The 24,563-nt window shown below is 38.7% G+C and overlaps 1 protein-coding gene across 2 annotated transcripts in view; it reads left to right on the top strand.

The window, feature by feature from the left end:
• The window catches only part of PRRX1 (paired related homeobox 1), a 75,786-nt gene extending 66,178 nt beyond the window's left edge, over positions 1-9,608 (top strand). The window contains exons 4-5 of one of the 2 annotated variants that reach the window (XM_010336139.3): positions 425-496; positions 6,248-6,336. In XM_010336139.3, coding sequence (XP_010334441.1) covers positions 425-479 — 55 coding nt within the window. In that variant the 3' untranslated portion in view covers positions 480-496; positions 6,248-6,336. Of the gene's footprint in view, positions 1-424; positions 497-6,247 lie in introns of both variants that reach the window. The other variant, XM_003925381.4, reaches the window with a different exon arrangement.
• The last annotated feature ends 14,955 nt before the right edge of the window (positions 9,609-24,563 follow it).

The following is a 24,563-nucleotide window of genomic DNA, read 5'->3' as shown; positions in this document are numbered from 1 at the left end:
TTAACTCGGAACTATTTTTCTTAGGCAAATTGTAAGAATGAAAGCACATGCAAGCACCAGAATTATTCAGACTCACTAATCTTGCAGTGCTTTACTTCTTGGGTAGCAGTAACCAACCAAGTCCTGAACTTTTGACTGTTATTTGAGCTGAAGTAGCCAAGCAACATTTTCCCAGAGACATCCTTTCCTAGATGAGGTGGATAGTGAATGGCCTGCTTTTGCAGCATTGACCTGAAGTGCCATTTCCAGAGGGAGGGCTGGGCTTAAAAGAAAGCTAGTGATGAGTGAAAGAGAGGCCAATTATCCCTGCCCAAAGCTTCCCTCCCCATCCTTCTCCCCACCTCATTTGATCGTGGTCATGGTGCTGCCGGACATCTGCTGAACGCATTTGGCTTATTTCTCCCTTTCACACTTTCAAAAATAGATCCTCGTCCCTCCCAAGATGTTGTTTACACGAGGGGCTTCATAACGGATTCTAACGGAAGACACTGAAAAGGTAACTTGTCAGAGGGGGAAGAGGGCGGCTGCTTGGGGTAGAGTTTAAGTGGGAACTGAGAGTGTCTAAGAAAGTGGGGTTTGCAGTTCTAGAAATTTCAGCAGTGAAGCCCTCAAGTGAGGAATACTATTGGGAACAAGAGCTGCAAGAAAGCATGTCCGCAAAATGAAGTGTAGTATGATACTAGTCTAGAGCAGGGCTCTTCAGAGATTGCTGTGCACAGGAAGTATCTGGGATCATGTGACTGTGCAAACTCTGGTTCATTAAGTCCAGGGTAGAGCTTGGATTCTGTATCTCTAACTTGCTCCTAGGTGATGCTGATGCTGCTGACACTTGGTACACACTTTAAACAGTGAGGCTTTGTAGGTTACAGGACAGGGTTTGGAAGAACTATGTTCTTGTCCTGGCTTCTGCTGCTTCTCAGGTCAGTGAGATCATTGTTCTCTTATGTAGCTTTGTACCTAACATGAAGCTAGCTCTAATTTCCCCATTGCTTATTTCACAGGGGTGTTTGGAACCTACCAATATGCAATGTGCACTTCAAAAAAAAAAAAAAAAACTTGCAACAATAGAAAGATGCAAGAGGCTTTATACATGAAAATATTTCTAAAATGAAAAGTTAAAAATGGCAGAAAAATCACTGAAAATTTAGTACAAACAGAAAGCTTACCAATGAAATGTATAAGCGTGTTCACTTTAAGAGATAAATATATGTATTAGAAAATCAACTTCTGAATTTCAAAACAGAAGTTAGAAACAGAAGTTAATTATTTACATCACAAAAGATCCCTTTCAAAAGAAATTACCAGACCTCTTTTTAAAAGTAAATTTCCCTAGGAAAACTGGTATTACATTTTGTCAGGTGAAGCAAGTATACCTCTGTTGTTCTTGCACTGACAAAAGAACTAACCAAAGAGACTTTCTGCAACTTCTATACATCATATCTTGAACACCATAACCCCTACAGTCTGAAAAAATCCTGAGCTGTTGAAACCCAAGGATTTCAGAAAAACTCATAGACTTCTTAGGCTGACAGATTTGTCTTTAGGGTGAAATTTTAAACATCTTGTCATCATTTGTTCAAAGGGCCAAATAGAAAACAAAGAGCTAAAAATGAGTCAGGTATTTTGTGATTTGTAGGGCTTAACACTATAGGTTTTTAGAAAGCAGAGGGGCCGTTGTTCATAAGTTTCCCGAGTTTAAAATTGTAGCACGAATAGATTTTCTGTACTTCCTCAATGTTTGGTAGTCATTTTAACATATTTTTTTTCCCCTCACAGCTTTCAGGGTAGGTTGAAATGATAAAAAATGATTTGTCCCCAGTGAAAACAGTACTCTAACCCTGCTGGTGGTTAGAATTCTGCTATCTATGGCTGTGCTGCATCTGCTAGGAATCTCCAAATAAGGAGATGGAAACATTTGAAGCTGATTTTAATGTGTCAGCTCTGTATAAGTCCCAGTGCGGACTAGCTGAGTCAACAGATGGGATCAAGCATTTATTATGAATCCCTAATTTCTCAATGCACTTTATTCAGTAATGTGGTTTCTTGGTCACTGACACAAAGAACTTTACTAAAACTAACTAAAAATGGTTCTTTAGCCAAAGCCTAGAAACTCAGTCCCAGGACTCAGCTTATGTCTGTACCCTACTTCCAAGAATAAAAGGGTTTTACTTAGAAGGCAAGACCAACAGGCACAATCTCTGGTGCTGTTAAGCAGGCTGTTGGTTGTTGTCATGTGCTTAATCTGTACAGATCACTTAGTTTCAATCTCCCCGTTTTATTTGAGCAAGCTGAATCCTGTATAGGAAGGACTGGTCATTTTACATGCTCTGAATGGCTCTATAAATTGGTTGAAAACAGTTAATTACCCTCATTGGACCTTTAAGAAAACATTTCAGGGTTCTTTTTCTTTTCTTAAGCAGAACTTTAGAAGTTTCCATGACATGGAAAGCAGATGGTCATGAACAATTTCATGTTGGCAGCCGCTCAAGGCTCTCTTGCATCTGTTGACACTTTAGGAGACAGGTCCTCTCCATCTTACATCTACTGCCATATTTGAAGAATGACTAAGCTACTCTTAGAGTACTCACTCACTAATTTTGTCTTTTCTGACTTGTAATAAGTTTTGCTTTTCACTGGTGTATCTAAGGACTGCTCACTGCTTGCCTATATGACACCCTTAGCATAAACTGAGAAGCTAGATCCATGTCAAATTACTGGAAAACAGACTTGCAATTATTTAATATGTGCCCAAAATATTATTGGAATCCCTATTTGTAGGATTACATATTCTAAACTTCTGTTAAGAGGCTGTGAATTAAGATGGCTTCAGTTCTTTTAGCCTACTTCTTATGGCTATGGAATGCTGGAACAAGTTAAATCAATTTTGAAAGTTTATATATTTCCTAAGCATTTATCTAGTGAAGATGTTATCACCTATCAAGCTCCTAGAGAACTGCAAAATTCATTCATTAAAAACAACTGCTTTTTAATCCTCAAGCTCCACTAATTTGAGGGATACCTATAAGGCATTGTCACAGACTTGCCTTTGGTGGTGTTTTTATAATAATGTCACCATATCATCAGACAAGGGCACTGTTCTTTACTGTGGAAAAGCGGGCTGCCATTTATGTGAAAAATGTTCCTGTGAATATCCAATCTCCCATGCGATCGATGATCTTAATTCCCATTAATTTGTGTTTGAGACAGAAACTGCATCAACATTCATCTCATTTGGGGAATTACTGTCTTGCCTACACTCAAGAGAGAAACTCAGTATTTCCAAGAAATGTGTTCCCTACTAAGTCCTCACTATAATATCAGGTGGTAAAGGTAGCTGACTCTGAAATCACTACAACAAAAATGGTCATACAATAGGCCACTTGAAATCACTACTATGTAGACATTTATGGGAAACAGCAAAAGTATCTTCAGTAAACTAAAATAATCTCCCCAAGGTTTCAATCTTCCTTTTCAGCTAAAGAGATGGAATACAACTTTGATTATCTAAGAGTAAGCTTTTGTTAAATAGGACTTTGCTTGTCCAGAATCTCAAAAAAAAAAAAAAAAAAAAAAAAAAAAAAAAAAAAAAACACATCCCTCAGAAAATTAGACCAAGTACTTAAGAGCACAATATTCTATGACAATCTACAACTTAGCAACAGAGAACTATTTTATGTAGTTTTAGCCTTCTGTTTTCATAAGCCATCCAAATTTATTTCTCAGTACTTAGCAAATAATAGAAACAACTCCTAATTCCAGTTTCTCTTCTGTGTGTTTAAAATTATACTAACTGTGCATCATCTTTAGGGCTTAATTCTCTCACAGAAAACTGATTGAGAAAGGTTGACTTGGTTGATTTTATAATAAGCTATAACTTAGGAACATTTCCCAAATCCAATAGTCTTTTTTTCTCAGCTACTTAGATGTTCGGGTTCTTGGCATATCCTAGAAATTTTTGAATATAGATTTTGTGGGTTTACATACACATTTATTGTAAGATCTTCAATGGAACCATGAACTAAATGATAATATGTATGTGGATTTTGAAAATAAATGACATTTCTTGGTACATTCAAAAAAAAAAACAAAACAAAAAAACAAAACAAAACTTGTCCCACTTTAGTGGATTGTTCTGGTCATTTACCTCACTTCTAACATAAACCTACCTTACCTGGGAACTCTTCTGCTTCTATCACTTGGCAGGCAGTGGTAGAAGTGATAGTCTATTCTAAAAGTCTAGATTGTACTAATAATTTCTTCAGTTTTTATTGTGAAAGATATTTTTTGATGGATCCAAGTATACACAGTCATCAGCTCCTGCTTCTGTCATATGCTACTGACTTTGCTCTTTCTATTGAGATAGTAAAATTGACTTTAAGGACCAGTTCCTATGAATAAAAGCATAGTGATAAGATTTTGTTTGTTTGTTTGTTTGTTTGTTTTTAGAGATCATTACTCTTAGCAGAATGACAGAAACCACTGACATCGAGCAGGAATCAATTTAATCATACTATATCTAACTATTTTTAGTTATCTGTCTATTCATTGAACATACAGTACTAGATATGGTGTCATCTCTACCTGAGGATACACTTGTGAGCAAGGCCGATGTGGTGTCTGATCTATGGAGCTCATAGTTGAAACAGTGATAGATACTAAGCAAATTATTAGCTAAACTTGAATTAAGTGCCAAAAGCAAAAGTTCAGTGTGCTGTAAAAGAACATAACCTTGTATAGAGAGTTGAGATAATCTACCACATGATCAATGATGTTTGAATGAAGCACGCAAAAATGAAAAAGAAAGTAGGATCCCTTTGTAATCTTTGTTTCTCCTTGTGTCAGATACATGCATGTATATGTGTAAACACATACACACCCATACACTTAACCAGGTCTATAAAGATTTTTAATTAAAGATGCGTATTTCTGGAAAGACCTAGTGATCTGGGACTCATTATATTTCTTTAAATTAATTTTCTTGAGTTAATTATTAGTAGCTGAGCTGAAATAGGTTATTAGGAGTTTTGACTACGTTGTGTCCCAAATAAGTATCAATGATATATTCTATTTGTGGAGTAGCTTTACTTTTCTCTCTTTCTGATCTTGTCACTTGATCCCCAGAACCACAAAGTCTTATGTGGCTGACAAAATTCCATTGGAATGCAGGCAACAGAAGAGCACATGTCATTCCATTTATAAGTCTATCTCATTCCAGCCCTCAGTTGAAAGGCATTTTGCTAATCTTAGAAGCAACTAGAAACATTTTTATTTAATTAAAACGAGTATACTTTTAACTATTTAATAGAAATAGTAATTTGCTACTAAGTCTATGAAACCATTTCTTTTTCTTTTAACAGAGATTCATGGATGCAATTAACAGAAACCCATCAATGATAAATTTCTGCCTAGCAGTGTTCTCAGGTCTTAATTATAATCTCTGGCAATGAAAAACAACTTCAGATCTTTCTCAACAATAAGGACAGTGAGAAACAGTTACCTCTGAGGTCAAGAATGCTGAAAATGGAGCCTTTGATAGTTTATCTAGGAGATTTAAACATTTCCAAAATAACTGACCCAAAAGGCAGAGTGTGCTATTCAAGTTCTTCTGAAGAGAGGTTATAAAATCAAGGCCAGTGGGTTAGTAACCTCTTGATTCAGCAATGCTTGGTGCTATCAACCAGTAAATCAAGAATGGCAGAGAACTTATCTTGGATTGTTTAATTGGTTCTCCGTGCACATTATTTATTATGGCATTTGTTGATTATTTAAAATGTGTTAGAATTAAGGTCAGCTATCTATAGTGAAGGAGCAAAATTCCCTTTAATTTATTTTCAAATGCTTGTTTCTATTCCTCACTGCTCCTACAGGCTGGGGAGGCAGGCAGGAAGAGAGATTAAATAGTGTTTTAATTAGTCAGCAGATGAAACACCTGCTATTGAACTTGAGCAACTTTCTTCTCTCACCCCAGAAATAAATCATTACTCACTGTTACCAACACAACAAATACCTCTCCCTCCCTTTCCTCACTCTACATCACTTTCTCCTGCTCTTCAAAACACAGCCACTCTTCTCTAAGTACCTTAGATGAATGGAAAGCTGGGGCTGTAAGGGACCCTAGAGGCCATCTAGTCCAAGCCATTGCCCCTGCCTGCCCCCATGCTGAGAGTACATCCATCTGGGGCACGGACTTGCAGCTTTGTGAAACTAATGCCTGTTATTCTCCCTGCTCTCTCCTTTGTCCCTACAGCGCCATGGCTACTTATTCTGCCACATGTGCCAACAATAGCCCTGCACAGGGTATCAACATGGCCAACAGCATTGCCAACCTGAGACTGAAGGCCAAGGAATATAGTTTACAGAGGAACCAGGTGCCAACAGTCAACTGAGGAAAAAAAATAATTAAACAGGCCTAAGAAGAAAGCAAAAACCATAAGACACCTATCCCGCTCTGTTATTTCTTCATCTGCTGGGGGAATAAAAGTAAATCACAAACAAACAAAAAACAGAACTAAAACATTGGGACCATGGCAGAGAAAAGCAGGAGAGGAGCAAAATGAAAATTAGTTAACAAATGTTCTTCCTCCCTCTGGGATACCACCAACACTTGTTTCTGTATGTGTTTATTTTGTTTTTCTTCCTATTCATGCTTTGCTTAATATACTCCAAGCTTCTTCAGCTAGGTTCAGCCCACCCACCCCCATGATTGTATGAAGTTATTTTAAAAACTACAGCAGCCAAAGAAACTATATATATATATATATATATATCTCTCTCTCTCTCCAGAATAATTGCCTCTAGTCTCCTCATTGACTTGTTTGAACCTGAGTGCCTTACCTGTCCTCTTCCCAGTTCTCTTTATAGAAGCTGTAGCAGCTTTTGAAAAGCCAAAGTCTTTCTGAAGAATCTGTGCCGGACAGACATAATTCCCTTTCTCATTGTCTCCATCTTTGTTGGTCATGGTAAGGTTTTTCCATCAGCCTCTGAAAAAAAAGTTGTGCATAACATCTGGTCACTGGGCTGTCTAAACCAATGTAATTGGCTTTGTCTGGCTAATTCTAAGTACTAAGCTCTATATCTAAGCTAAATATTTAAGCTCCAAGCTATAGATTATATCACTATCACCAGCACCCCTCACCCCACACAAACAATCAGTTATCTTAAGTTAAAGATATTTGTTGTCTTTAAATGATTTGCTATCACAGACCATTTGGTAGAAGAAATATTTTTCACATGACAGAGGAAGAGAAATGTCTCTAGAAACACAAAGAGTGAGTTGTAAAAGCCATGCCTACATCTCTTTGGTGCCTTAAGGATGGTGAGGTGCACAGTTATATATGTACTGTATATATATATAAAATACTGCAAGCTTTAGTTTCCAATTTCCCAAACAATACAAAAAGCAAATTACACACCATCACCACTGTTTTTATCTCTATAGTGATGAGACATTAATTAGGAATCCTGCTGCTTTTCTTTTTCTACACAAAATTCTTATTAAAGCCAGAGAACAATTGATAGGGCAGCTGTTTGAGGACAGGTCTCATTTTCACATTAGGGCTTTATATTAATTAGAAACTATTTGAGGCTATAAAAATGTCCTTGAGTTTGGAGCCTGAGCTCTGGTGAAATGCTGATACATCTGATCTATCACGGGAATTGCAGTTAGTGAGAGGAGGGAAAACCATTTAGTCGTCTACCCTTTCTTCACTCAACAGGAATATGAAAGACACATGTTTAAGTGGAATATCTAAAAGTTTTCCTAAATTTCAACATTTAAAAGGCAATTGTGGGCTATTTTTATTTTTTAATATTTTGAAATAAAGTTTAGTGTCTAGGGCTGGGAGCCAGGACTGATCTTTCATTTCTTTTTCTTTGTTCCCAGCCATGCTTTTGTAACTTGCCAGGTGGACTTGACCAACTACATTACTACCATGCTGTGCCTCAGTTTGCCCATTTGTAAATGGGATTAACAATACTTACCTACCTCACAGGGGTGTTGTGAGGCTCTATTCATTTGCTCCTTAATTCTTTCCTGTATTCTCTGTATGTCCAGCACTTTGTAGCCACGGGAGGAAAGGGACTATAAAATGTACAATGTAAATGGAATGATATGGTACCTGGAAGCCTTGTTTTCTAGTAAGGAAATGCTACCTTGCTGTACATACTTATAACCTTGTATTTGGAAATGAGAAATAGGTTTATATTTTCAGATCTCTCAAAAATCACATCATTTGACCAAAGAATAATTTAAGGCACATAGAACAGAATATTTTTTATTTATATTTTCATCCTGACTGGCTTAGTTCTAATTAACTTTTAGTTGTGAGTAATTAAAAAACTTTGGATCAATTTTGGTCAAATATGCCAACTTTATACTCTGAGTGACAGACAAGGATTTTTGGGTTTAAGATGCACTTTTAGCACATATTTGTATTTCCCTTGGCATATCAGATTGAACGAAGGGTGATGTTATTTCAGTCTAATAGCCACCAATCTGAAATTGTATTTCAAATGTTGATTCTGAAGTTCTTTAAATAATAATGAAGCTCATCTTATGCATTTTGCTTTCACCAATTGATTATCTTCTTTTAACCTACTATTAAAACATTTCTTACTGAATGATTCAAATAGGCTTGCTGAACAGCACACATTACATGCTTCCTGAAGAGTTTCTACATTCATCCATCTGTCCCATTAGTTGCTTTGGATTATCAAGTTTTGAAAGAAAAGTACATCCCAACAGACTGAAACATTCTTAAGTGAAATGAGTATAATCCCAACAGACTGAAACATTCTTAAGTGAAATGAGTATAATCCAAGAAAATGGTGAACTTTGGAGGTTTGGAGTTTGGAGAGAATGGCTAAGAAGACTTGAATTATAGGGAGGGAACAGAAATCATACATGAAAAGGTTTTATTGAGAAGGGAGAAATCTTAGCTAGAGGGACATGTGAAACAAAGTCATTTGAAATTTTCATTTGGACATCCATTTGCAGTGGTAAACAGCAAAGCCTGAACCCACAAACCCAAATGATAGGTGAAATTGGGGGGTTCTATTCAATGTCTCAGGCAAGTCATGTCTGGGAATATCATAGAGTAACCAGTGCTGGTCAGCCAAAGTAACATTCACTGCTGGTGAACCAATACCACAAGAATCTATTATCTAAGCACTTGATCAAGAAGTATACATGTAGTGCAGGCTCTCAATTTTGTTCATTTATTGTCGATTTTTAAAAATACAAGTTTGGTATGTGATTTGGAGAAGAAGCCATCTGGATCTTAAGCCAGTTGTCAGTGGAGGGCTTCAGGGCCACAAACATCAAGACATATCCCTGTTCCTCATCATCATGATACCAGATACAGGTGAATACATAGGAATTGTCTGTGTCCTCAATCTCCCTCCAAACAAGATGCTGATTTGTAGGGTACTTGGCAGGTTAAATTAAACCAGAAGAGGTGACTTAATAAAAAAGGGAATGACATTTAGGGTATAAAGATCTCATAAGAAATATAATATGTAAATTATATCTTGCTTTATGTTGTAAAATATACATTGTTTGCGCTAGAATAGAAATGATTTCTTTTCAATAAAAAGAAAGAAGGATACTACCATGTCTTTTGTTACATACATTTGAGCCTGTGGATTATTTTCTCTTTGAACTTGAAAAAAACAGATCTGCTAGGATCTGAGATTACATGCAGAAGAGTGAAGGTAAGAAGGGCTTATAGACAAGAGAACTTTATCTGAGTGTGATATTATTGTCTATGAAATGGGAAAATAATTTTTCTTCAGAAACAAAGACAATGGTCAGAGGAAGAGAGGACATTGATTATTATAATAGATGAGAGCAGAGTGGAACTTTTATAAGAGTTTAGCATTTCAAAAATCAATGTCTTTAGCATTTACAATACCAGACACCATAAGAAAAAAAGACTTCATATAAGCATGACTGTTTGTTTTGGAGTAAAGAAATAAAAAGCTAAAATTTCTTAAGGATCCATTGTGTATAGCATGGGGTGTGTGGTCATGGGGAGGACAGAAAAACCAAATTGTGAGACATAGATTCTGTTTTCATCCCAATTAAAATCTGGTATAAAAAGCAACTTTAGCATGCAAAAGTATGCAACAGTTCAAGATAATATATTAATAAGTATCAAACAGTATAGACAAAAAAAAGTTCAGAGGAGGAAGAAAGAACATGCTGTGAGCTGAAGTGGGAAACAGGTTTTACAAAAAAACTGGGACTTAAATTTTATCACTAAGGATCTGGACAGGTAAAGAACAGGTGATGGCCTTTCAAATGAGGGAGTGGAGAAGAAGCGGTGAAGGCAGGGATATAGGAGTGAGGAATTTGTGTTCAGAGATGTATGGCAAGATGGACCTGGGAGATGGAGAGTTAATTTTAAAGTCGAGTAGAATAAAATACTAGAGATCAAAGTTGAACCTGAATTTTGCAGGTACTGCATGTCAGACAAAAATGTTTGGACTTTTCCTCATGCCACAGAAATACATTGAAGGTTTTTGAGCAGGAAAAACAAAAAACAAAACAAAACAAAACAAAAACACCATGTGAAAAAAATGCTACTGTAGCAGGATTATTCTGGTAAAAGAATGAAGGTAAACTAGAGCAGAACAGGAACTGGAAGCAGATCAGACAGAGGTTGCTGCAAAGGAAACAAAAAACAAAGGAGGAATAGGAATCATCTTACAATAAAAGAATCATTGGGACATTGTAGCAAGAATAATAGAATGGAATCAAAGGTAGTATCTGTTTAAAACCTGGGGACTCGGAAAACGAATCACTGACAAAATCTACCCCAAATGGGAAAGACCCAGCTATAGAAGATAAGTGCAATTTTTGTGGTATCATTGAAGCTGAAAATTCAAATGTAAGCATCCATTAAGTGAAGACACAAAAATGGAACTTGGTATCAAAGTCAAAGATGGAGATATGAGTTTGAAATTAATCTTTAAGGAGGTGATACTTTGAGGTATAAGAACAAATGGGTTCATTGAAATGAAAGAGCACCATTATGACTCAAATAATTATTCCCAGTAAATGGCTTTTGAAAGTGGTTTCAGCCAGGAAGGACAATTATACTTTGAAGAACATTTCTAGTTGGGGAGAGAGCTAACAAAGTCTATTTAAATGAAGCTCTTTGAAAAATAGGAGGAGCTTTAAGCTTATTTTTTATTCCAGAGTTAAGAGAGGTTTTCAAAAAGAAGGGAATGTTTAACATATTCAAATGCTACAGAGAAGATCAGCTAATTGGGAATGGAGGAAAGGCCAATGGATTCATGACTTTCAAGAGTATCTTTTACCAGAGTGCTGGAGGAAGAAGGTTGATTTAGCAAGTTATGGTAGGAATAAATGCTTTATAAAAATAGAACAACTTGCTTGGCATTATAAGCTTATTAATAAGGATTCTTTCAGTTGCAGGTAGCAGAAACTTATCAAACTAGTCAAATTTATAAAGAGGCTTTATTTGAAGGACAGCTCACCCAGCCAAGACATGCTGCCAGAGCCAGGACAGCCCCAGGGATCCTAGACCCTGGAAAAAAGCCTATTCCTGTTTTCATCAAGTTGAGCTGCTCTAACAAGATACCATAGACTGGTAGCTTTAAAAACATATTTATTTCTCACAGTTCTGGAGGCTGTGAAATCTAAGATCAGGAGGCTGGCAGAGTCTGCTGAGGGCCTTCTTCCTGAGACAGCCATTTTCTTGTGGCTTTCCATGGCAAAAAGAGTGAGCTCTAGTTTCTTATAAGGACACCAATTTCAATACAGTAGCTCCATCCTCATGACCTCAGCTAAGTGTAATTACCCCCAAAGTCCCTACCCACTAGTAATATCCGATTGGGGGCTGAAGTTTCAACATATGAATTTAGAGGTACACAAACACGTAGTCCTTTTAAGGTAAGTATTAGTCTGTTGTCACACTGCTAATAAAGACATACCTGAGACTGGGTAATTTATGAAGGAGTGAAGTTTAGTGGACTTACAGTTCCACAGGGATGGGGAAGCCTCACAATCATGGTGGAAGGTGAAGGAAAAGCAAAGGGATGTCTTATATGGTGCCAGGCAAAAGAGCTTGTGCAGGGGAACTCCCATTTATAAAACCATCAGATCTCATGGGATATTTACTACCATGAGAACAGTATGGAGGAGACCACATACATGATTCAGTGATCTCCACCTGGCTCCACCCTTGACACATGGAGATAATTAAAATTTGAGGTAAGATTTGAGTGGGACACAGCCAAACCATATCATTCCACCCCTGTTCCCTCCCAAATCTCATGTCCTCACATTTCAAAACCAATCCTGCCTTCAAAACAATCCCCCAAAGTCTTAACTCACTTCTGCATTAACTCAAAAGTTCAAGTCTGAAATCTCATCTTAGACAAGGCAAATCCCTTCCACTTATGAGCCTGTAAAATCAAAAGCAAGTTAGTTACTTTCTAGATACAATAGAGGTACAGGCATTAGGTAAATATACCTGTTCTACATAGGAGAAATTGGCCAAAACGAAAAGACTACAGACCCCATGTGAATTCAAAATCCAGCAGCATAGTTAAAGCTCCAAAATGACCTCCTTTTACTCCATGTCTCACATCCAGTCACACTGATGCAAGAGGTGGGGTCCCATGGCTGTGGGCAGCTCTGACCCTGTGGCTTTGCAGTCTACAGCTCCCCTCCTTGCTCCTTTTTCACAGGCAGGTCTTGAGTGTCTGTGGCTTTTTCAGGTGCACAGTGCAAGCTGTCAGTGGATCTACCATTCTGGGGTTTCGAAGATGTGGTGCTCTTCTCACAGCTCCACTACATAATGCCCCACTCTGCGTGGGGGCTCCCACCCCACATTTTCCTTCTATACTGCCCTAGCAGAGGTTCTCCATGAGGGCTTTGCCCCTGCAGCACACCTCTCCCTGGATGTCCAGGCATTTTCATACATCCTCTGACATCTAGGCAGAGGTTCTCAAACCTCAATTCTTGACTTCTGTACACTCGCAGAACCAACACCACTTGGAAGCTGCCAATGCTTGGGGTTTGCACCCCCTGTAGCCACAGCCCAAGCTATATCTTTGTCCCTTTTAGCCATGGCTGGAGCAGCTGGGATACAGGACACCAAGTCCCTAGGCTGTACACAGCAAGGGGGCCCTGGGCCCAGTCCATAAAACCATTTTTTCCTTCTGTGCCTCCAAGCCTGTGATGGGAGGGGCTGCTGTGAAGGTCTCTGACATGGCCTGGAGACATTTCCCCATTGTTTTTGTGATTAACATTTGTCTCCTTGTTATTTATTCAAATTGCTGCAGCCAGCTTGAATTTCTCTTTAGAAAATGGATTTTTCTTTTTTATTGCATCATCAGGCTGCAAATGTTTCAAACATTTATACTCTGCTTCCTCTTGAACACTTTGCTGTTTAGAAATTTCTTCTGCCAGATGCCCTAAATCATTTTTCTCAATTTCAAAGTTCCAAAAATCTCTAGGGCAGGGGCAAAATGCCACCAGTCTCTTTGCTAAAACATAACAAGGGTCACCTTTGCTCCAGTTCCCAACAAGTTTCTCATCTCCATCTGAGACCACTTCAGCCTGGACTATATTGTCCATATCACTATTTTGGTCAAAGCCATCCAACAAGTCTCTAGAAAGTTCCAAACTTTCCCATATCTTCCTGTCTTCTTCAGAGCCCTCTAAACTGTTCTAACCTCTGCCTGTTACCCAGTTCCAAAGTCACTTTCACACTTTTGGGTATTTTTACAGCAATACCTCTCTCTACTGGTACCAGTTTACTATAATAGTCTCTTCTCATGCTGTTAATAAAGACATATCTGAGATTGGGTAATTTACAAAGGAAAGAGGTTTTGTGGAACTCACAGTTCCACATGACTGGAGAGGCCTCACCGTCATGGTGGAAGGCAAAGGAAGAGCAAAGGGATGTCTTACGTAGTGGCAAGCAAAAGAGCTTGTGCAGGAGAACTCCCATATATGAAACTGTCAGATATTATGAGACTTATTCACTGCCACGAAAGCAGTATGGTAGAAATCATCTACATGATTCAATTTTCTCCACTTGGTCCTGCCCTTGACACATGGAGATTATTAAAATTTGAGGTGAAATTTGGGGTAGGATACAACCAAACCATGTAAGTAAGTTCTTACCCTTCTATCAGGCAAGGCCTGTGTACCATCCCCTGAGCATTACCTATATTCCTCTGACTGTGTCCCTCCCCTGAGAAAAAGAGTTCATGGGGCCACCAGCATGTGCCCCCCCTGCAGCCTATACCCCTATTCTTGACCACACTCCATGTACTTGAGACTTGAAATTCCCTAAACAAGTGATCCCAAGCCCACTTTCAGGACCTTAACAGACCTCCTCTTCTGGTTCATATCATTGAGGGATAGTCAAAAGGCTACTGTTGGTGGGGGAAGAGTGTGCAGGTAGACATGGGGTATGTGTGCTATAGTTGCTACACACCCACACACATACACATGCACACACATCCACTTTTGGTGCACCATGGGGCTGGGGTAAGGAGAGAAATGGGAAGGCCACAGGCTGGAGCCAAGGTCCAACCCCCTTCTCCACCACTACCATGTTCTGGAAAGAAACTCCAAATATGAGAATCCTGACAGCAAACCTGGCTTTCCAAGTCATTATGAAGGTATGTTTGTTATAGTATGAGACTAGAACATACTTTAATAGTCTGTTAGCTTGATTTATAACATAAATTTATGGACATAAATATGCAGCCCTTCCATTTGTATGCTCGCCCTGGGCACAAGACTGGACAAGGGCTCAACGCTCCAGCATTCTTTCTATTTCCATCTCTCTTTTTTTTTTTGCCTCTTATTTCTCTTAATTCTTTCCAATTAATCAGCCTTTGAGCAGACAAATAGTATGGGTAGTAGCTACTTTAGATTCACATTCTTATGAGGGGTAAAGAATCTTCCATGCTGGTTCTAAGCAGAACAATCCATGGGAAAGATTCTGGTTGGCCCAGTGGGGGTTATGTGGCTTTCTGAATCAGCACTGTGATCAGGGAGTGGGGGATCCTCTGATTGACCAGACTGCTTTTTGAGGGACACTCTGATCCACAGGTCCATGAGTACCCCAGGGAAATAGATATGGAGCAGGAGCCGCCTTCCATAAGAAGGGAAATACTATCCTGGAAGGAAATGGACAATGGACTAACAAAAGCAGCAGAGACTCAAAACATTCTGTGCTGGGGCACCCAGTATGCACAACACTTTCTTCCCATTCATAGTGCCTCTGCTTAACATGATGCCAAAAACTCCCAAGAACACTTATCTGAAAACTCGGAGGCGCCCATATTTTTCAATTAGATCTGTAGGTGGTTTCTTATGATCCTGTCATCTATAGCTAAGGTATTTTAACCATTCCTAATGGGTGTGGAGAAGAAAGGCTAACAACAATAATACTTTCATTTAAGTAAAGGGGAAAACATAGTGTTCACTTGTCTGCAGCATGCAACACCAGGAACATGGAGGACTCAATCCCTTGACAATAAAGTGGTTTCCTTGGCCAGTCTATCCAGCACCCACATCTGCCTACTTCACCCTTTGTCCCCATACATGCCGAGGCCTGGGAAACAGGCACTACTCTACTATCCCAGCGGATGAATGACATACACCTTTTAAAATCTGGCTTGACTGCTTTTTGATTACATTTCTGGACATTCCATAATACATACTAATATTGTTGAGTCAGAAATATTGTTGAGTTATATTCTTGAGTCTGAACCCATCCCAACCCCACTTTTTTTTTTCTTGATGGGACTCAGAGGTTTGCTTATTCCTAGGATCTCAATGTAATCTTCTGCCTTTGGATAGAATGACACAAGAGTTTTGGGCAGAGGTAATCTGCCTCTGTCCTCAGGCAAGATCCTAACAGATTGCAATTTATACTGGGAGAGGAGTAGAGTTTATTATGTTATAACAGTCCGGTCTGTGGGAGCAAGGACAGCAGGAAGGGATTGGGAAGGGGCTGAGGAAAGATTTGCCATCATTTCTTGAGCTCCTCCTAAGCCTCAGTACTTTTTGCTGCGTTTCACAATTCCTGACTTTGCTTGAAAGTGGGAAAATGTTTCTGCCATTTGGAAGATTCTGACCTTCAGTCTGATGCTCAGGAGTTTTGGGGAGCTGGCTTGGAGTTGAGATCTTTTGGTTCTTTAAACTACCACAGGCCATGTAGTTCTAGATTTGAAGGCATGTATATAGTAAAACTCCACTTTCATCTATCCATTTTTATGTTTCCATTCAGGTTCATTTCAGTTGTAAGTGGCAGTAACCCAACTCAAATTAGGCTAAGATAGAGTACGTATTACATGGATGGGGTGTGGTCATAGGACGAAAGGGAGATTTGTAAGATTTGTAAGGGTAACTCTGAGAACCTCAGGTCCTGGTATTGAGATTTGATGTCACCAGGACTCCATCTCCCACCTCTGCAGGCAAGTTTTCTCCTTCCAGTAGGGAAAGGGGCTGCTTGAAGGTGCAGACTTACCTCCATTCAGCTTTGGAAGAAGGATCTTAGAAACAAGCTGCTATTATAAAAATCCTGAGGGATAATTAGTAGAGATGGGGTTTCACCATATTGGCCAGGCTGGTCTTGAACTCCCACCCTGTGATCCGCCTGCCTTGGCCTCCCAAAATTCTGGCATTACAGGTGTGAGCCCCATGGGAGAATTCTGTAATTCTGACTTGGTGTATGTACACTCATGAGCCAATAATTGTGCCCTGAAGGTGCAGGTGTACTGAGTAGCCAGGCCAGCACTGCCTACCTGTCTCAGACACCACTTGGGAGCCAGTGCAACTCCTTTTGTCCCCATTTGTAGCCCAGTCACTACTACAGTGCCCAGTCCCCGTGATATTTCCACCAACCTTGAAGACAGAACTTCAACTGAACCAATAAATACTCCCCACATTTTGTCTACATGCATACAATTATTGACCATCAGTCACCACAGAAGTAGTGGCCACCTTGATCATGCATCCTTTTTACCTGTATTCTCTCAACCCTTCATTCCTGCTCTGTGGGATCATTTCCAAACAAACTTCCTGCATATCAGCAATTACGTCCAACTCTACTTTTTGGGGGGGCTCAGGCTGCATCCTTACCAAAACTGGGAGGACTGGGTAGTGGAGATCTGTTGTTATCAGAAGATAGATGAGGAAATGAAATGTAGGCAGATGAAAATAGCACAGGTACACCAGTGAAAAGAAGAAGAAACAGAGCATTTTTGACTGCAAATTGTTTTTAGCTCAATTGGTATTACCTATTTCTTCTTACTAATATTGGCAAACATTTGCTGCAAATACTTCAATTAAAACTGCAGCAATTCCTTTTCTCTTTCCTGTGGAAGAGAGAATTCACATATTAGCAAAGTCCATTTGCTCTTCCATCTGGGCACACAGGTAGATTTCATTTCCCAGCATCTCCTGCAGGGAGATGCGGTCTCATGACTAATTTCTAGCCATTGGAATGTAAGCATAAATGGTATTTGACAGTTTCAATCCTGGCTCAGAGCCCCTATTCACTCTTTTTGCTATTTCTTTCATCTGGTTGACTGAGATGACAACTTCTGATCAACTTGGGGAGCCATATTTTAAAGTCAGTAAAGTAATAGTCAGCCTGGAACCAGAAAAGTGACTGCATAAAGAAACGCTGCAACCCTCACTGACCTGGAAGCATCCTGGGGTATTGTATGACAGAGAAATAAAGTTCTGTTCTCTTGAGCCATTACATGACAAGGTCTATTTGTTACTGTAACTCAGCACAACATAAAAACATCTCCTTTTTCTTTCTTCTCTTTCCCTCCTTCCCTTCCCACCTTCCTTTCTTCCGTCCATACCACCAACATTTCAACATCCCTGTGGTAACTCATGGACTTAAAGCTCTCAATGAACAGGATAAATTATTCTCCCACATTGGACTTTGAATATGTAATACATAGTCTTGTGGCATCTTGTGCCCTTTGGATTATAAACTAATAAAGTAAATTGAACGTTGTAGTAAATAAATACACAAATAATCCTTTCAAGAAATTAATGCCTGACACTCTGGAGTTCATGGGAAATATTTCAAACTGTTATTTGAGTTATAAAAAGTGAGCATTCCTAAAAGGAAGATAACTAGCTCGTGGACAAATTAAAAGCATCTGACAACTATTTCCTCGACTTAAATGTTTATTTGCTTGGTGTCATTGAGTTAAGCTGTGGTAAAATAAGGCTAGCAATCCTGGAAAGTTAGAGAAACTCACACATGTGCACAGGAAGACATGAACAAAAATGTTCACTGCAACATGGTTTGCAATAACAAAATATTGGAAACAAACAAAATGTCCTTCAATAGGAGAATAAATAAACTGTGACATGTTCAAACAATGGAATACTATTCAGAAATAGAAAATGAAGGAAATACAGCTGCATTTATTCACTTAGAAGCATAATTTTGAGGGCAGGACATGTTGTAAAAAGGTGTGAGACCCTTGATAAAAAGTTTAAAAATGCACACTGTAATAGTATGTTGTTTGTAAACATATATGTATGTAGTAAAAATGCAAAAAAAATCATAGAAGAAATTATTTCATAAAATGTCTTGTTTCAGAAACAATTTCAGCAAAAACAGCTTCTGAACAAGGGGGTGGAGGATAGGATTGGGACAGGTATACTGGGTGCTTCTAATACATCTGAAATGTTCTACTTCTTAAAAATATGAGAAGAAAATATGACAAAATATTAAATTGGATAAAAGCTGGGTGGTGAGTACAGCTTTTTTATGATATTAATCTCTGTACTTTTCTGTGCTTGTTATAGTTCAAAATTTGTTAAGTGTAGACAGAAAGAATGGACAGGTATAGCCTCAGCAGAGGGAGATGTGGAGTTGGGGTGAGTGTGTTGATGTAATCCTTGTCTTTGTCTTAGCCAAGAAGGGAAGAGGGATATTGTAACATACTTTTAAGAAAACTACAACAAATTTTTTTGCATATAGTTCAGTCAAGCTTTTAGATGTAGAAGAGTCAAAGTGTCCAGAAGACTTCTACCAAGAACGTCTCCCTCGGTTTACTACCGTACCTAAATTGCTACAAGCAGAAACTTATTCCCGCCATCACTGCACCGTTTCCAGGAGTCTCCCATTATTTCTGCTGCAAGCGGGGCATAGACTCAACTCATGCCTTGAGATGATTATTAAACATTTCCACAACTGCTTGGTTTTAAAGGAATAGGACATAGTTTTAATGCATGAGATGGGGCAAAAGAGAAGTAAATGTGTGGGGTCTGAGGGGATTCTGCTGCAGAATAGCAAGCATTAACAGGAATTCTACAGAGGGGAATTTCAGGGGACAACATGATGTAATGGAAAAAACATGGATCATGGTTCCAGTCCCTGCTTAGCTACTTACTTTCAGTGTAATTTTGGGCAAGTTGCTTATCCCCTGAGTCTTTTTTCTTCTTTTGTAAAATGATAACCTACATCAGAGATTAGTGGGAAAATTAAAGGAGATAACATACATGAAACAAGAATGCAGTAACTGTATCACACTTTAGGTTCCCTTTTCCTTCCATACTATCAAAAGACAACTCAGATACAGTGGCAAGAGTCCTGGTCTGCAGATCAGGAGGTCTGAGTTCTCTGCATGGCATTCCAGCAGAGGAAATTCAAAGATGAGGGCAATGTGGCAGTGAGAAGAGGAAGAAAACTGCAGAAAGGAAAAAAGGGAGTACATGGAAATGTGTGTGATTGCTCTGCTGTTTCCAGAAGTATATACAAGATGTTTTCCCTGTTGCTTAGCTACACAAGGTTGAGGGTTTGGGTTTCTTCCTTCTTACGTATAAAAAGGGCACTCAGAAGTTTAGAAGCCCCTTTTCCTAGCCCAAGGGAAAGTCTACAGAATAGTAACTGAGATGGCTTCTGAAAAATTTCTTCTTTCTCTAACAAAATAACCCATTTTCTAGTAACAAAATAGCCTAGCCCCAAAGCAATAGAGTGCAGAGTTAATTTCTGAGTGAATAAAAATCCCTGGAAGTCTTTTGTCTCAATTTCCTCTCCCTGCTATTTGTGCAATGCCCCTTCTTGTCAGGGATGAAGTGTTAGAAGCCAGTTAGTTATAAAGAACTTTCTTCATTAGGCAAGCAGTCCCTACTTCTCCTGACCTACTCAATCCTACCCTTCCCGGCTCCAGGTGAGTTTTCACAGTGCCTACTTTATGTTAATGCTTGGTTTTCTATCAGAAAGGCAGAAAGCAGGCATCATAGGCCTATGAATGAACATAGAATTGTCCTCCAAGCCTCAGAAAACCAGTATCTGGGCTGGCTCCTATAAGCCCCTATGATGTGTATCTTTAGGTACCTAACTCAGCTTCTGCCTTCTCAGGGAAAGAACGCATCTCCTTCTCCATCTCACCCTAGCACCAAATAAACTGCTGGTGGTCAGATGGAATTTAAATATTTTGCAAATATGCTATTGACAGGAGATACATAAAGTGCAAAGATAGAATTTAAAAGATAAAAGTGTGAGAAAATATACATCAGATTAATACTAGGCAAAAGAAATCTGGTCTGACCATGTCAATAACAGATAATGTAGATATTAATGCAAAGACCACTGTTAGGGATCAGGAAGTTCATGAGATAATGGTAAAAAGACAAAACTGCTCAACATGAAGTGCTAGCAATTTTAGATAACACCTAACAACACTTAGTAACAGAGCTTTAAGATTTATAAAGGATAAATCAATAGAATTACAAAAGAGAATTTACAAATCCACAACCACATTTGGAAATTTCAACAAATCTCTGTAAGTGATAAAAATTAAAAATTAGAAAGCTTATAGAAGAATTAAATAAGACAATTAATAACAATAATCTTTATAAATATTTATAATTTTAAAATCAAAGAACTAATTTTTATTGTAAATTAAATATAATTAACAAAAAATATGATGGTGTAAACATCATGGCCCATGTTTGAAAAGTCATACACAGTAGAAGCAATTACAGAATAGGAGAACCAGGAAGATATTTCAACATTTCAAGGAAGAGAGATCGCAGGCATTATACCTATTATGCATTATATAGGGGACAGGCCTCACAGCCAGTCTGGGGTTTTGTTGACTTGGCTTCTGGGTACACTAGAGCAAACCACTTTATTTTTATCTCACTGTACTGAGTTCAGGAGTGTACCTGGATTAGGCTAATATTGGCCTACACAGACTGAGGGAGATGCTCAAACGTACTATACCAATCTGTACCCAGTAATCATATAATATATTGTATAGCAGTAAGTTTGATTATCTCAGGCATATATGCAGACCAATCTATGTGCAGACCTGCTCTGGTTTTATATATGATAGCCTGGAGAAGCATAGCAGCTATGCTACCTGAAGACTGATGTGGCCCTCCTTCACTTGGATGTTGTAATCTATAAAAGGTACAGAATTACTAGGGTGTGGAAACTTACCCTTCCATCTGTCCTGGAGCATGTGCTGTGTATCCTAACAATACTTTCTTTACTTTTTTTTTTTTAAATAAATTTTATTGCATTTTAGGCTCTGGGGTACATGTGCAGAACATGCAGGATTCTTGCATAGGTACATACAGGGCAATGTGGTTTCCTGCCTCCATCCCCACCACCCATATCTGGCATTTCTCCCCATGTTATCCCTCCCCAACTCCCTACCCGCTACTATCCCTCCCATAGTCTCCCCCAACAGACCCCAGTGTGTGATTCTCCCCTCCCTGTGTCCACGTGTTCTCGTTGTTCAACACTCGCCTATGAGTGAGAACATGCAGTGTTTGATTTTCTGTTCTTGTGTCAGTTTGCTGAGAATGATGGTTTCCAGATTCATCCTTGTCCCTACAAAGGACACGAACTCATTGTTTTCTATGGCTACATAGTATTCCATGGTGTATATGTACCACATTTTCCTTGTCCAGTCTATTATCGATGGGCATTTGGTTTGGTTCCAGGTCTTTGCCGTTGTAAATAGTGCCACAATGAACACATGTGTGCATGTGTCTTTATAACAGAATTATTTATAATCCTTTGAATGTATACCCAGTAATGGATTGCTGGATCAAATGGAATTTCTATTTCTAGATTCTTGAGGAATCACCACATTGTCTTTCACAATGGTTGAACTAATTTACACTCCCACCAACAGTGTAAAAGTCTTCCTATTTCTCCACATCCTCTCCAGCATTGGTTGTCTCCAGATTTTTTAATGATCACCATTCTAACCAGGGTTAGATGGTATCTCAAAGTGGTTTTGATTTGCATTTCTCTAACAACCAGTGATGATGAGCTTTTTTTCCTATGTTTGTTGGCCTCATATATGTCTTCTCTTGAAAATTGTCTGTTCATATCCTTCACCCACTTTTGAATGGGTTTGTTTTTTTCTTGTAAATCTGTTTTAGTTCTTTGTAGATTCTGGATATTAGCTCTTTGTCAGATGGGTAGATTGCAAAATTTTTTTCCCATTCTGTTGGTTGCTGGTTCACTCTAATGATTGTTTTTTTTTTGCTGTGAAGAAGCTCTGGAGTTTAATTAGATTCCATTTGTCTATTTTGGCTTTTGTTGCCAATGCTTTTGGTGTTTTAGACATGAAACTTGCCTCTGCCTATGTCCTGAATGGTTTTGCCTAGGTTTTCTTCTAGGTTTTTATGGTGTTAGGTCTTAAGTTTAAGTCTTTAATGCATCGGGAGTTAATTTCAGTGTAAGGTGTCAGGAAGGGGTACAGTTTCTGCTTTCTGCATGTGGCTAGCCAGTTTTCCCAACACCATTTATAAAACAGGGAATTCTTTCCCCCATTGCTTGTTTTTGTCAGGTTTATTAAAGATCAGATGGTTGTAGATATACAGGGTTGCTTTCGAGGCCTCTGTTCTGTTCCATTGGTCTATATCTCTGTTTTGGTACCAGTACCATGCTGTTTTGATTACTGTAGCATTGTAGCATAATTTGAAGTCAGGTAGCATGATGCCTCCAGCTTCATTCTTTTTGCTTAGAATTGACTTGGCTATGCAGGCTCTCTTTTGGTTCCATATGAAGTTTAAGGTGGTTTTTTCCAGTTCTGTCAAGAGGGTCATAGGTGGCTTGATGGGGTAGCACTGAATCTATAAATTACTTTAAGCAGTATGGCCATTTTCACAATATTGATTCTTCCTAACCATGAGCATGGAATTTTTTCCATCTGTTTGTGTCCTCTCTTATTCCCTTGAGCAGTGGTTTATAGTTCTCCTTGAAGAGGTCCTTTGCATCCTTTGTTAGCTGTATTCCTAGGTATTTTATTTGGGGTGGAGAGTTCTGTAAATGCCTATTAGGTTTGCTTGGTCCAGGTCTGAGTTCAAGTCCTGGATATAGTCATTAATTTTCTGTCTCATTGATCTGTCTAATATTGACAGTGGAGCGTTAAAGTTTCCACTATAATTGTGTGGGAGTCTAAATCTCTTCATAGGTCATTAAGAACTTGCTTCACGTATCTGGGTGCTCCTGTATTGGGTGCATATATATTTAGGATCCTTAGCATTTCTTGTTGCATTGGTCCTTTTACTATTATGTAATGTCCTTCTTTGTCTCTTTTGATCTTTGTTGCTTTAAAGTCTATTTTATCAGAGATGAGAATTGCAACTCCTGCTTTTTTTTGCTCTCCATTTGCTTGGTAAATCTTCCTCCATCCCTTTATTTTGAGCCTATGTGTATCCTTGCATATGAGATGGGTTTTCCGGATAGAGCACACCTATGAGTTTTGACTTTTTATCCAATTTGTCAGTCTGTGTCTTTTGATAGGGGCATTTAGCTCATTTACATTTGAGGTCGATATTGTTATGTGTGAATCTGATCCTGCCATTTTGATGCTAGCTGGCCGTTTTGCCCATTAGTTGACACAGTTTCTTCATTGTGTTGATGCTCTTTACCATTTGGTACATTTTTGGAGTGACTGGTACTGGTTGTTCCTTTCTATGTTTAGTGCTTCTTTCAGGAGCTCTTATAAGGCAGGCCTGGTGGTGATGAAATCTCTGAGCAATTGCTTGTTTGTAAAGGATTTTATTTCTCCTTTGCTTATGAAGTTTAGTTTGGCTGGATATGAAATTCTGGGTTGAAAGTTCTTTTCTTTAAGGATGTTGAATATTTGCCCCCACTCTTCTGGCTTGTAGGGTTTCTGCTGAGAGATCCACTGTGAGTCTGATGGGCTTCCCTTTGTGGGTAACCTGGCCTTTCTCTCTGGCTGCCCTTAGCATTTTTTTCCTTCATTTCAACCTTGGAGAATCTGACGATTATGTGCCTTGGGGTTGTTCTTCTTGAGGAGTATCTTTGTGGTGTTCTCTGTATTTCCTGGACTTGAATATTGGCCTGCCTTGCTAGGTTAGGGAAGTTCTCCTGGATAATATCCTGAAGAGTGTTTTCCAGCTTGGATTCATTCTGTCCGTCACATTCAGGTACACCTATCAAATGTAGATGAGGTCTTTTTACATAATCCCATATTTCTTGGAGGCTTCATTAACTTTCTTCTTATTCTTTTTTCACTTATCTTGCCTTCTCATTTTA

Source organism: Saimiri boliviensis, chromosome 19 (genome assembly GCF_048565385.1).
Source record: "Saimiri boliviensis isolate mSaiBol1 chromosome 19, mSaiBol1.pri, whole genome shotgun sequence".
NCBI lineage: Eukaryota > Metazoa > Chordata > Mammalia > Primates > Cebidae > Saimiri > Saimiri boliviensis.
Note: the sequence above shows the minus strand (reverse complement) of the source record. Positions and strands in the feature narration are given on the sequence as shown.